Source organism: Rhineura floridana, chromosome 1 (genome assembly GCF_030035675.1).
Source record: "Rhineura floridana isolate rRhiFlo1 chromosome 1, rRhiFlo1.hap2, whole genome shotgun sequence".
NCBI lineage: Eukaryota > Metazoa > Chordata > Lepidosauria > Squamata > Rhineuridae > Rhineura > Rhineura floridana.
Genome location: NC_084480.1, coordinates 64781135 through 64794010, shown reverse-complemented (window position 1 = coordinate 64794010; position 12876 = coordinate 64781135). Strand labels below are relative to the sequence as shown.

General features: G+C 38.5%; 1 protein-coding gene across 5 annotated transcripts in view; it reads left to right on the top strand.

The window, feature by feature from the left end:
- The window catches only part of CHD1 (chromodomain helicase DNA binding protein 1), a 101742-nt gene that overhangs the window by 64989 nt on the left and 23877 nt on the right, over positions 1 to 12876 (top strand). For all 5 annotated transcript variants that reach the window (XM_061623161.1, XM_061623151.1, XM_061623133.1 and 2 more), the window contains exons 15-24: positions 1608 to 1796; positions 1962 to 2124; positions 5089 to 5241; positions 5354 to 5425; positions 5752 to 5901; positions 9172 to 9320; positions 10025 to 10121; positions 10207 to 10302; positions 11453 to 11629; positions 11756 to 11916. In XM_061623161.1, the coding sequence (XP_061479145.1) occupies positions 1608 to 1796; positions 1962 to 2124; positions 5089 to 5241; positions 5354 to 5425; positions 5752 to 5901; positions 9172 to 9320; positions 10025 to 10121; positions 10207 to 10302; positions 11453 to 11629; positions 11756 to 11916 (1407 nt within the window). The remainder of the gene's footprint in view (positions 1 to 1607; positions 1797 to 1961; positions 2125 to 5088; positions 5242 to 5353; positions 5426 to 5751; positions 5902 to 9171; positions 9321 to 10024; positions 10122 to 10206; positions 10303 to 11452; positions 11630 to 11755; positions 11917 to 12876) is intronic.

Sequence of the window (12876 nt, the reverse complement as noted above, 5' to 3'; positions counted from 1 at the left end):
ATTAAACTGTGATTTAGGAGTGCATACAGACTAGGCCATTTGATTGTGCTTTAACTGTTACAGTAACAATAATAACAGTAAAGTTAGGTCAGTGTATATACATAGCTAGGATTTTTTTCTACCAGTATGCATCACTTTACACTTGCTTGCAGCAATTCTCACCTGCCAATTTATTGATCTTTCACCTATTTTTAAAGAGATCCATTCAGATCTTAATAATTTAATATTATAACTTCACTGTCCTTTTTTTGAATAAGTTCTCTGTCTTCATATGTTGATATGAAGTTGATCAAAAGTTTTAGTATAATATAATATTAATGTGATATGGTAAATCTGGAAGACTACATAAAACTGCTGAAGAGACTCAGGTTCTTTGTTGTCTTCTGTCAGCTCCGCTTTACGGTGTGTATTTTTATTAAGATAGAAAACCTGAGTATCATGGGTGCACTTGGGATGTTGCTGGTTCTTAAGGGAAGACCCTTTTCATTTTTTGCCAGCTTTTTGCATCTGTAAGGTATCTCTCTGTAGGCTTACATCTCTCGCAGTAACGTCTTATTTGCTCACCTTTTACCTTCCCTTCAATATGTTGAGAAGTGACATCAGTCTAAATATTATTACTTGTCCTTGTTTGTCCCATGTATATTGGAACTATGGACAAACTCTCTGAGCAACAAATTTGAGGTTAAATTTGGCTGAAGTATGAGCAAAGTAGAAGGAAATTAAAATATGGATAAGTTGTCAGAAGGGAACAGAGAACTGATTAACAGTACAATCCTTTGCATGCCTACTCAGAAGTAAGTGCCAGTGAGTTCAAGTGAGACTTCCTCCAAAGTAAGTGTGTATAGAGTTGTGTCCTTAAGCTGCTTCAAAACCAGTACAGTAGGGCCCCACTCATACAGACCCTGCCGGAAAGCGAAAACTGTCAGAAAGCGGATCAGCTGTAGTGCAGGGGCCTGGAACCTAACCCGCTGATCGCACCAGAAGAGGAGAAGATCAGATCTTCCCTTCCTCGGGTGCAATCAGCTCCAGTGGGAGTCTGATCGCGCCAGAAGAGGAGAAGATCGGCTGTAGCGAGCTGCAGCTGATCTTTCCCTCCTCAGGCGCTATCAGCTGGAGTGTGCGAGTCTGAACGCCCCCGAGGAGGATAAGGTCAGCTGCTACAGCTGACCTTCCCCTTCTCTGGCACAATCAGCTCAAGCGGGAGTCTGATCGCGCCAGAAGAGGAAAAGATGGGCTGTAGCGATCTGCAGCTCATCTTTCCCTCCTCGGGCGCAATCAGCTGGAGTGCGGGGAGCTCCATCCTCCAGCTGATCACCCCGCTGACGCCATATTAATGGAATGCCGAAAAGTGGAGCCCTGCTGTAGTTTGGAACTTACTGAAATACATTTTAAAAACCAGGGTCATACTTTCTCATAATCCAAATTTTCTTTTGGTTTATTAACTTGGGTTATCATATTATGCTTGTTTTTTTCAAGTCTGAGTATTTCTCATATGTTTGTTTTCACTTCTAGGATGTAATGTGTAATACTGCAGTAAAACTACTGGCATAACATGTATTTTTATATTGAAAATCTGTTACAATTTGATGTTACGTTTTATATTGAAGGTTTTCCTCTTGGGAAGATTTTGAAGAGGAACATGGGAAGGGAAGGGAATTTGGCTATGCAAGTCTTCACAAAGAACTCGAACCATTTCTGTTGAGGAGAGTTAAGAAAGATGTAGAAAAATCTCTGCCTGCCAAGGTTGAACAAATTTTAAGAATGGAGATGAGTGCATTGCAAAAGCAATATTATAAGTAAGTCATTTACTCTGACTACATAATTTATATTAGTTATACAATGTCAACTGAAAAGACAGATTTCTCTCATGCGGTAAAGAGCAGCCTGCATGTCTGTTACACATCTTTAATTTTCCGTTTTCCACAGTTCCATTGCTGACAACACATGTTCTTCCATTATAGGTGGATTTTAACTAGGAATTACAAAGCACTAAGTAAAGGTTCAAAGGGCAGTACCTCAGGCTTTCTGAATATCATGATGGAGCTCAAAAAGTGTTGTAATCATTGCTACCTCATTAAGCCACCAGATGATAATGAATTCTATAATAAACAGGAGGCCTTACAGGTAAAATTTCATGTCTTTGTAAAATTGCTCTGTATGTACAAAATAGGTTTATGTTTTAGCTTTGTGTAATTTTTCCTATCACTTAAGGTTTCAGCTGCAGATTTAGTTAAATGTAGTACAACTGAATGTATTTATTTTACTTACTTGAAATATTTTATACTGCCCTTAATCATTACTTCTGGGGCACTTTACAAAAACAAAGTAAAATACAAGAACCAGTCATCATTATATTAAAAAAATACAATATTATACATTAAAAGGCCTGGGAAAATAAGAAAATGTATTATTGGCTACCAAGCAAACTTATCTGGAGAGGAAGATCTATAAAGAGGGTGTCCCAACTAAGAAGGTATCCTCTCTGGTCACCACTTGCTTCACCTTGTCATTTCATAGTAATATTGTGAATTTACAGTGTAGCTTTTTAAAACTTAGAATTCTGAACCCAGGAATAGATGTTGGAGTAGGTCAGTTTGAACAGTCATTTGTGACTTCATAAAACCATGTTTTATGAACCTGGGAATGAGCATCCAATTTTTTTAAAAAAATGTTAATATTTATTAAGTTAAAATCAGTACAATGTCGAATTCATTTTTACCTTCATTTATCATAGCAAAAGTATATTAAGGCTAATAAAGCAATCTTAAATCCGTTTAGTGAGTACATTTTCTTTCATCTATAAAGTGCTGAATGTGGAGGGAATGATTTTACACAGTTTATGTAGCAAGTCATAAAAAAGGGGAAATGAATGAAATTACATTGTAAAAATTGAACTCTCTGAGAGGAGGAGCTAAAAAGAGAAAATGCTTACATATAATTCCAAATAAATTCATACTGTTGTGGAATTCAAGAGTGGTAAAGTTGCTCTGTCATGTGAGAAATAAAGTGCTACTAGATTGAGCAGGTTGAGCACTTTACCCTCCCTCCTGTCATGCACTGCTTTAGAGCTTAGTTTCTGAATTGTATTAAGCCAGAGTTCCCATTATGCCTTAACTGGGAAACGTTGATGTATTGTCTGTTAACAAGCTTGGGATAATAAGACGGTCTGGATGGAGGGAAGGACTAGGGTGGAAGGCTTACCCTGGGGACTTGTTCCTGGTTTCATAAACAATGGGTTATGATGCCTTGGATGATTTTCCTAACCTGGTAATTGAGTCATCTCTTGACAGAAATAAATTCAGTTTTTCACTTTCTCCTTTTAGTAGTGCACCACAATATTCTTGCTGCTAGATGGCTATCAAACTAAAAGCATCAAACTATCTTTTTCTCCAGTACTAATTGTAATGTTTTCAAAAACAAAACACAAACTTCTCAGCCAGCCATACCTAATTCTGTAAGAAATGTATTGCAGAAATGTCTTTTTTTTTTTACTAAACTGGCATAATTTGGAGTACAGTACTCATGTCTTTGCATAATGCAGATACTTTTCCTTAACTGCTGGTTACATGCTAGATGTTGGTAGAAGAAGAGACCAGTAATTTTAAAGTGAAAAAGACAAGGGCAAAGGACTATAGTCCTTTCTTTTCACCACTGGAAGCTGTCCAAGTACAATCTGGTTTCTGAAGCTTTTGGCAGAACTGCCACCACCATTTTGCTATAATCAGATGAATTGAAAACTTGTAATAAATAATGAAGCTGAGATAATTTGGAAGGTAATATAAGCACCGTGGTCCACATACTCGGTTTACCATGGTCCACATGCTCACACTCCCTCTTGGAAGGAAAAAACACCAAAGAATTTGCAGGGGGCTGTATATACAAATGGATACCTTGTGGCACTTCATAATCTATTCTGTATCCCATTGCCAGAAGGACAGTTGCTATTGCCTGGCTAGTCATTTGGATTACAAAATTGTGATATACAGGAGTCCTTGCCTATTTTCCTAAAGCAGGGATGGAGAATCTGTGGCCTTCCATATACTAGACTAACGCCTATCAGCCCTAGCCAGTGTGGCTTGTAAGGAATGATTTGAGCAGCATAGGAGGGCCAAGGTTCCCCTGTTTTAAAAGAAGCTGATCAGCCATAGATATGCAGCTTTAAAATACCAGTATATAAATTATCCAACTCTGTGTCAAAGAGCACCTTTTACCAATATCATCCGTTGTGACTCTCTGGACAGGAATATCCTGGTTCCAGTTATCCACTCTCTGGTAGCCTCCAGATTGGACAGTTGCAATGAGTTATATGTGGAGCTACCTTGAAAATGGCCCAGAATCTCCAGTTCAGAATTTAACAGCAAGACTGCTATCTGGGACTGGACATCAGAAACATTACTCCAGTGCTTTGTTAGCTACACTGCCTCTTGGTCTGTTTGCAGGCCCAATTCATAGTGCTAGTTTTGACTTTCAAAGCCTTAAGTGTCTATCTTCCCAGACTTTGAGTTCTTGTTAGAGGTCCTCCTTTTGTGCTAAGAGACGGAGCTACAAATCAAGAAGTCCCCATTGTGAATCTCACATCTGCCCATGAGTTCACTAAGTGGCTTTAGGCAAGCAGCTAAGAAATTTCAACCTCAGTCCCCAACCTAATATGAGGGATAATAATTCTGACTTTGCCTAAAGGGTGTCTGTAAGGATTATAAGAAGGCAATTCTTGTGTTATCTACATATTTGTTGTTGTTGTTGTTAGGTGCAGTAGTTGAGTTTAAGGGAGAGGGCCTTTTCGGTGGTGGCATCCTGAATTTGAATGTCCTTATCAGACAGGCTTGCCTAGTCCCACTGTTGTCCTTTTGTAGGTGGTGTCAAGTAAAGATCTTTTCATTATCTCAGGCCTTTGGAGCTGTTTTATTGTTCAGCTTCAAGTAGATAGTTCTATCCCTCCCATAGGATTTTAGGCTGCTTCATATTTTTATGGATTTGTAGATGAGTAAGCAAATCTTTGTGGTTTCTTAAAATGCATTAAAATACGTGAACATATTCTTCCATGCAGTAGTTGATTATTAAATGCTGTGTCTTGTGTTTTCTTTAAAGAATTTAATCCGGAGTAGTGGGAAGCTCATTCTTTTAGACAAACTTCTGATTCGCTTACGAGAACGTGGCAGCAGAGTGCTTATATTTTCTCAAATGGTGAGGATGCTGGACATCCTTGCTGAATATTTGAAATATCGTCAGTTTCCCTTTCAGGTAAGAACTTATTATTAAACTGTGTGGCTGCACGTACATTTATTTCATTTATTGGCCTCTTGCTGTTTATGCACAGCACCATCATAGTCTAACTGGTCTTTTTTCCCTGCAGAGGCTAGATGGGTCAATAAAAGGAGAACTGAGGAAACAAGCACTAGACCATTTTAATGCAGAAGGTTCTGAGGTAGTGTGTTCATTTGCTCACTTTATTTTTTGGTTTATCTTTTAGGGAATGTATAAGATGATAAACTTTTTTCCACTTCTAGAAATATAATAAACAGCTGTAACAAAAACCTGTATAATAAAAGTTTATGGCCTTTTTTGTATTGGAGACAAAATGTTTTGGTGCATATACATTGCTAAGGGCTGTTTTATAGCAACTACATTCTTGTCTAAATAGTTTAAAACATGTTTAATGTATACAGTGCTTTGAATGTCAAATAATTACCTTTCTTCTTAAATGTTATATTGCAGTTTTTATTTTAATCCATTCTTCTCTCATAATTGCAGGATTTCTGCTTTTTACTATCTACCAGAGCTGGAGGTCTAGGTATAAATTTGGCATCTGCTGATACTGTAGTTATATTTGATTCTGACTGGAACCCTCAGAATGATCTGCAAGCACAGGCTAGAGCTCATAGGATTGGACAAAAGAAACAGGTATGTATGTTTTAAATTAGAACTCTAATCCAGTAGTTGGGTGTATTAGAGCAGGACCGATTTGCTGCTTCTGCCACCCAGGATTTCATCATTTTTTTAGACCTGAATATTATAGCTGCATGCATAATGGTTTCTGTTTGGCTCTTGTGTTGCTTGTGGTGGAAAAACATAGCAAGAAAATCTAACCACCTCTGTAAAAGCATTGTAATTACTAAATTGTCATTTAAATGACAAATACAAAGTATCTAAATTACTTTGCTGGGGACAGGAACAAATTATCTGAAAACCTATTTGCATTTTTAAAAAATTATAGTCCTCTCACATTAGAACATCATTGTGGCATATAGAAAACCAAAAATAAAGCACAAAATATAAACCAAAACTAATACAGTGAAAATGACAATTCAATCAATGGACAATAATTAAGAATTTCAGTCTCCAGAGGTAGTGAACACAAGATATGGTGGTTACACCACCCCCTCATGGCCGGAGACAGGAAAAGCAAACTGGTCTTGGTTGATCAGCCATGCCCTCCATCAGTCCATTTCCTCTCTCAGACCAGAGCAGACATGTGTTCTTTCTTGCTTCACATCTGTCCACTATTTAGCAGTTGTGTGTTTAAGAGCTTTTCACATTGTGGATATGTGTGAGAGTGAGTCGTTTGAATGGTTTTGTTGGGTCAGTCTAGCAGTCAGTTGTGATCCAGTGAAAATGACAATTCAACAAGATGATCCTGCATTGAGCAGGGGGTTGGACTTGATGGCCTTATAGGCCCCTTCCAACTCTGCTATTCTGATTCTGTGATCAATGCACAATAATTAAAAAAATCATTCTGATAAGGCTTGGCTAAATAATAAAATTTTAAGTGTGAATATGAAAGGGTGGATTGCTGGGGCACACCTAATGGTACATTAGCAGTCAATAATTTTATTGTGCTATTTTTTCACAAGTGGGTGCAGTTTTAGGATGTGTTAGTTTAATAGCCTTTATCAATGTTAGTTTTGGGTTTGGAGTTAACATTTAACTGAAAGATTCAACTTGATACAGAGACACTTGCATGAAAGTTCTAGGCCTACACCAGGGGTGGGGAAACTCTGGCCCATGGACTAGTCTTGGCCCACCATTCTTCCCCATTTGGCCCATGATGCCATTATGGGCAAGCCATGCCCACCTGCCCAACACCTTATGTTATGCAGGTAAGAGTGAGGCTTTGCCAAAGATGCCTTGCATAGCTTCCAAAGCACCCGACAACCAGCTGGTTGTCAGGAGCCTTTTAAGCACTGCACAAGGCAGGAACCCAGCACTAACCAGGATTGCCTTCCCCCTTCATTGGATGACGCAAAGGGAGAACGATCCTCCTTGGTCTGGATCTCTTGTGTAACAGAGCTCCCTGCAGAAAACTCACATACACAACCAAACTTGCTCAGTTTGGCTGCATTTTTAAAGTGCATAGTAGACAGCAAGGCACTGCTAAAAGCAAGGTTTTTTCCCCTAGTTTCTGCAGCTGTAAAGATCTGCTGAAGCAAAGGGAAAACCCTTGCTTTTAGCAGCACCTTGCTGCTTACTATGTGCTTTAAGGTCCTGACTTCGAAGGACAAAAGCCCTGATGTCATTTGTGATGACAGATAGGTAGGCAGCTCCACCCACCTGTCAAATATGGCCTACAGGGGAAATCCTGATAAAGATCTGGCTGTGGAGTTAAAAAGATTCCCTACCGTGGGCCTACACTCTTAGGCTGCTTTCACACTGTACTTTATTCTGTTATTTCAACTGTTTCTTACCTGGTAATTTGCATAGTTTATTTGAACATGCACACGATTTAAAAGCTAGTTCCAGAAATCTAGTGGAATATAGTGGAAGTTTAGTGCTCATTTCCGTGATAATACCAGAAATAATCCGTTTGCAAGCTTGGGACCCTGGAAAATAGCAGGAGTTTAGCACTAGGTGCAGCTGCTCACACGATAGCCATCCCAGTATGCAGTGTGTTCCTGTCCTTTAGGCTTGTGTAATTTCTCCCCCCCCAATGAAAATTGTAGTGGTATTCTGATGTAGGTTCGGGTAGCAGCTCTTCTTCCTTCCTCCCCCCCCCACACCCCTCTATTCAGACTGTAACACATGCAGTGAATTGTGGGGGAACTGCAATGTACATGTGTATAATGGGTGAGGGAGGAAAACAAGGTACTGTTTGTTGCATCAGTGTAAAAGACATTTGTGCAAAAGCCAGTATATCAGCTGAAAAGGCCACAGTTCCTTAACACAACAGTTACTGCAGTGTGAAAGGAATTTTAGAAATCTGGACAGAAGTGCTTACCATTTTAATGCATGAAACTGACACAATAAGCCCATGTATGAAAGCAGCCTTAATGTGCACAGTTCTCAAAACTATCAGCTCGACTCAACAAATGCATTACTAGCATATAAATGTTTCTGTTGTAGTGTAAGTACTGTGTCAGTACACTTAGTGTATCTTGACTGCAGTCAGGCAAAAGGGAACTGTGTGTGCTCCCATCCTAACTGAGACAGGGCAGCTCTGCGTCACATAAACTATGAACAGAGCAGTCAGGTTTGCCATGGAATTCTGGAGATCCTCCACCACTCTGGTCAGCCTGATATCTCATTGCATTTGTGCAGTCATTATTTGCAAAAGAGGAAAGCGCTGAAAACAAGACCATAGGAAACTAGATTTGGATATTGCAGCAGCAACAACACTCATATCTAAAATTGCTATGTCACCAATAAATTTGAGCAAGATGGTATTGTGGCAATAAGAATGAGTGCTGCTGGCTGTCCTGGATCCTGTCCTGGCCATTAACTCATTTTCTGTACTCTTGTCACCAGAGTTCTCACCTCTCAAATGTATGTATGGTGTCTGTGAGATGTAGGCTGAACTCAGTGAAAAGGCATTCCTGGATTCAGGAGGGTTAGAATTCTTCATCCTGTTTCTACTAGATTCTTCATTTCATAGTTTATATGGGCTGTTGGAACAGAATTAGGTACTCACTGTAGAGTGGGTGCTTGCATGGTTTCTTGCTGTAGGATTGCACTCCCTGGAGGCAGAAACATGTCTCTGTAGTTGGATCATATTGTTCATTTAAATACATCTAAAAATACATACATAAATACATAATTGCTCTAGTTTTATTACATAATTAAGGGGAATTTTTAAAAAGCTGCATTTCAACTTAATGTATTTGTGAATAAAACCTTATATTAATTTCCCTTACTATGTAATTCCCTTAAATCTTTAATTTTTTGTTTGGTTATGCATAGGTTAATATTTACCGGCTAGTCACTAAAGGATCAGTAGAGGAAGATATCCTGGAAAGAGCAAAGAAGAAGATGGTTTTAGATCATCTAGTCATTCAGAGAATGGACACTACAGGAAAAACTGTACTGCATACAGGTTCTGCACCTTCTAGGTACACTATTTGGGATGAACTATACATTTATCTAAAAAGGAACTTCCAAAGTGTGCAGATAATCCTTCACAATTTTAAGGGAGTTCTGTAGGCTTCCCCAGGGCTACAAGACTTGCCAAAAGATTTGGGGGGGGGGGTCAATCTGCTTCTCTCCTTCAGGTTGCTAGGGCTAAATCTAGCTCCTGAGGCTAGCACGCACATTGCCTGAGATATAATCTGCTTTCCCATCCTGCAGTCCTCTCTGCCCTTCTGCAGATATCATCACACACACTCTTCTCACTTTTTACAATGGCAGCGGGGACTGACAGAAGATGCCTTCAAGTTGATTCCTTCCTTCCTTACTAGAGCAACTGTTTGGAAGAAGCCAAATTGAAGGTGCTTCCGCTGTAGTCCAGAGTTGCTGAAAAGAATAATAAAGTGACAAAAATGGGGCAGGGGAGAACAAAGGAGGGCAGTGACCTGAGGGAGAGGTTTCCTCTTCTCTCTACCTGACCCTTTCTCAACTGCTGTGCAGTATTATGACAAAAGACGCTTAAGGGGCCGAGACACAATTGTGGGAGAGCTTCTGAATTTCTTTTATTGTTATTCTGTTATTGATTGAATGTGTCTTACGCTTCTCTTTGAAAGAGAAAAGTGAATATATACTATTCACTAACCAATTTTTCTGTTAACTATGGAAATAAAAACTGTGCCTTCATTTTTAGCTCTACTCCTTTTAACAAAGAAGAGCTGTCAGCTATTTTAAAGTTTGGTGCTGAGGAACTTTTTAAGGAACCAGAAGGTGAAGAACAGGAGCCACAAGTAAGCAAAGTTTAATTTCCTGCATTTGATTTGCTTGTCTATTAAATCAATATTTCAGTTGTAAAATTTTATTTTCTTGTTTCAGGAAATGGACATAGATGAAATACTGAAGAGGGCTGAAACACGGGAAAACGAAACTGGCCCATTAAGTGTGGGAGATGAGTTGCTTTCCCAATTTAAGGTACAATATTTTTTCGTTCTGTAATGCATTGTTAAGCATAAGTATAAAAAACCTAAATTTTAGAATTGCCTTCACTTGATAGCTCCAAGTTTTCTCTCACTCAGTTTTCCTCAGGAAACAGTTTTTTTTAAAAAACTATTTAAAACAATAGGAATTTACAATGTGGTCTTCATCCTTTTTTAACACTTGAGCTTTGAGACTTATTAAAATAATTTTTTTAAAACCACTAAGAACTTTTGTTCCTCTTCCCTTAATTTATTTATTTTTATTTATTTTATTAGATTTATATACCGCCCGACTAGCATTAGCTCTCTGGGCGGTGAACAACAGAATATAAAAATACAAAACATCTCAGATCTCATAATAAATACAGCATAAACATATATAAAACAAGAAATCAAAAACAATTACAACAAAATTTAAAACTAAAACGAGTTACATATTAAAACGCCATAGCAAAGAGGCAAGTCTTAACCTGGCGCCAAAAGGAGAGCAATGTCGGCGCCATACGCACCTCTTCGGGGAGACTGTTCCACAGTTTGAGGGCCACCACTGAGAAGGCCCTAGATCTTGTCACCGTCCTCCGAGCCTCCCTATGAGACAGAACTCGGAGGAGGGCCTTCGATGTGGAGCGTTGTGTACGAGCAGGTTCATATCGGGAGAGGCGTTCCGATAGGTATCGTGGTCCCGTGCCGTATAGGGCTTTATAGGTCAAAACCAACACTTTGAATCTAGCCCGGAAGCATATTGGCAGCCAGTGCAAACGAGCCAGAACAGGTGTTATGTGTTCCGACCGCCTGGTCCCCATTATTAATCTGGCCGCCGCATTTTGGACAAGCTGTAGTTTCCGAACTGTCTTCAAAGGCAGCCCTACGTAGAGCGCATTGCAGTAGTCCAGTCGTGAGGTTACCAGAGCATGTACGACTGATTTTAGGTCCTCCCTGCTCAGATAGGGACGTAGCTGGGCCTCTAACAAACAGAAAATATGACTAAAACACATTTGGTGAAAAGGCTTAGTCATGCTTAGAGTTGGCCCATTTATGGAGCTTAGGTTGGAAGTTAATTAATATTATCCCTTTTCTTCAGATTTGGAGTGTGTGTGTGTGTGCAGGCACTTGTAATTACTTTTAGCAAACCACTATTTTAACAGGTGGCCAATTTCTCCAATATGGATGAAGATGACATTGAACTTGAGCCTGAGCAAAATTCAAGGAACTGGGAAGAAATAATTCCAGAGGTCCAGAGGCGAAGGTTAGAAGAAGAGGAAAGACAAAAGGAACTGGAAGAAATTTATATGCTTCCCAGAATGCGAAACTGTGCAAAACAGGTGTGTTACCTTTGAGAAGCTTCCCTTATCATTTTTTTGTTTGTGTTAGAACAAATTGTATTTGAAATGCTGGAAATGGTTTCAACATCAGATATTTTGCACTCTTTTTTCTTTAAAAAACAATAGATCAGCTTTAATGGAAGTGAAGGGAGACGTTGTAGAAACAGAAGATATTCTGGATCAGATAGTGACTCCATCTCAGAAAGAAAACGACCCAAAAAACGTGGAAGACCACGGACCATTCCACGGGAAAACATTAAAGGATTTAGTGATGCAGAGATTCGGCGGTAAGAAAATAAGGGAAAGATCCACAAAGGGAAAGTAGTTAAAAAGATACTATTAGAAGGTAGAAATGCTTCTATGTTACACAGACAGTGTTCCAAATGTCACTCTTTTAAATACATATTACAGGGTGGTATTGAGTGCTAGTTTTACTCAGAGTAGACCCATTGAAGTTTATTTCAATGGGTCTGTTGTCAGTAGGACTTTGTTGAATACAGCCCTTTGTTTATGTGTCTTAAAATAGCATTTTCTTTTTAATTGGTACGATATAGCAAAAACTGCTGATAAATGGGAGATTAATTTTCACAAATTTATATTGAAGATAAAGAGAACAAATTAGGTACATGCTTGTTTAAATTCAAATAGAGTGGTAACAATTTATAGAATTTCGAATTTTTATTGTAATACCTATAATTTTATCTCCCCAACCAGTCCTCTTTATGGTTCTTCATTTTAGAAAGAAAATAAAATGATTTGCTTTTGTTTTGATTGCCAAAATATAGTTTTGTATTTTAAGAAGTAAACTAATATTTGTACAATCCATACTTTTACTTCAGTATAGATTATAATCCAGCATCTCTATCTCTCTGTATGGAATCTGGTAGTACACGGAAATATTTAATAGTATTTATTTTGACAATAAAGAAGACACTTCTTTACAGTAGTGAACATGGATCTAGTTTGATTTCCTAATTGAAAATCTTATTCTCCATTGCTGTATTTTGACAACATAAAACAGAGTAGATGCATATAGGATTATGTTGTATGAACTGTAAACCAGCAAGTGATCATACAAGAAGAAGAGACCTGTTTCTTCTAATTTAGTGAAGATACTGGACATTTTTAAAAAAAGAATTCTTAAATTTAGGGGTTTTTACACATCACGTTCTCCAGTACAAATTATTTATGTGCGCTCTTACTTCAGTAGGTCATCCTACATAGATGATCTTTATTCACTGAAGTCC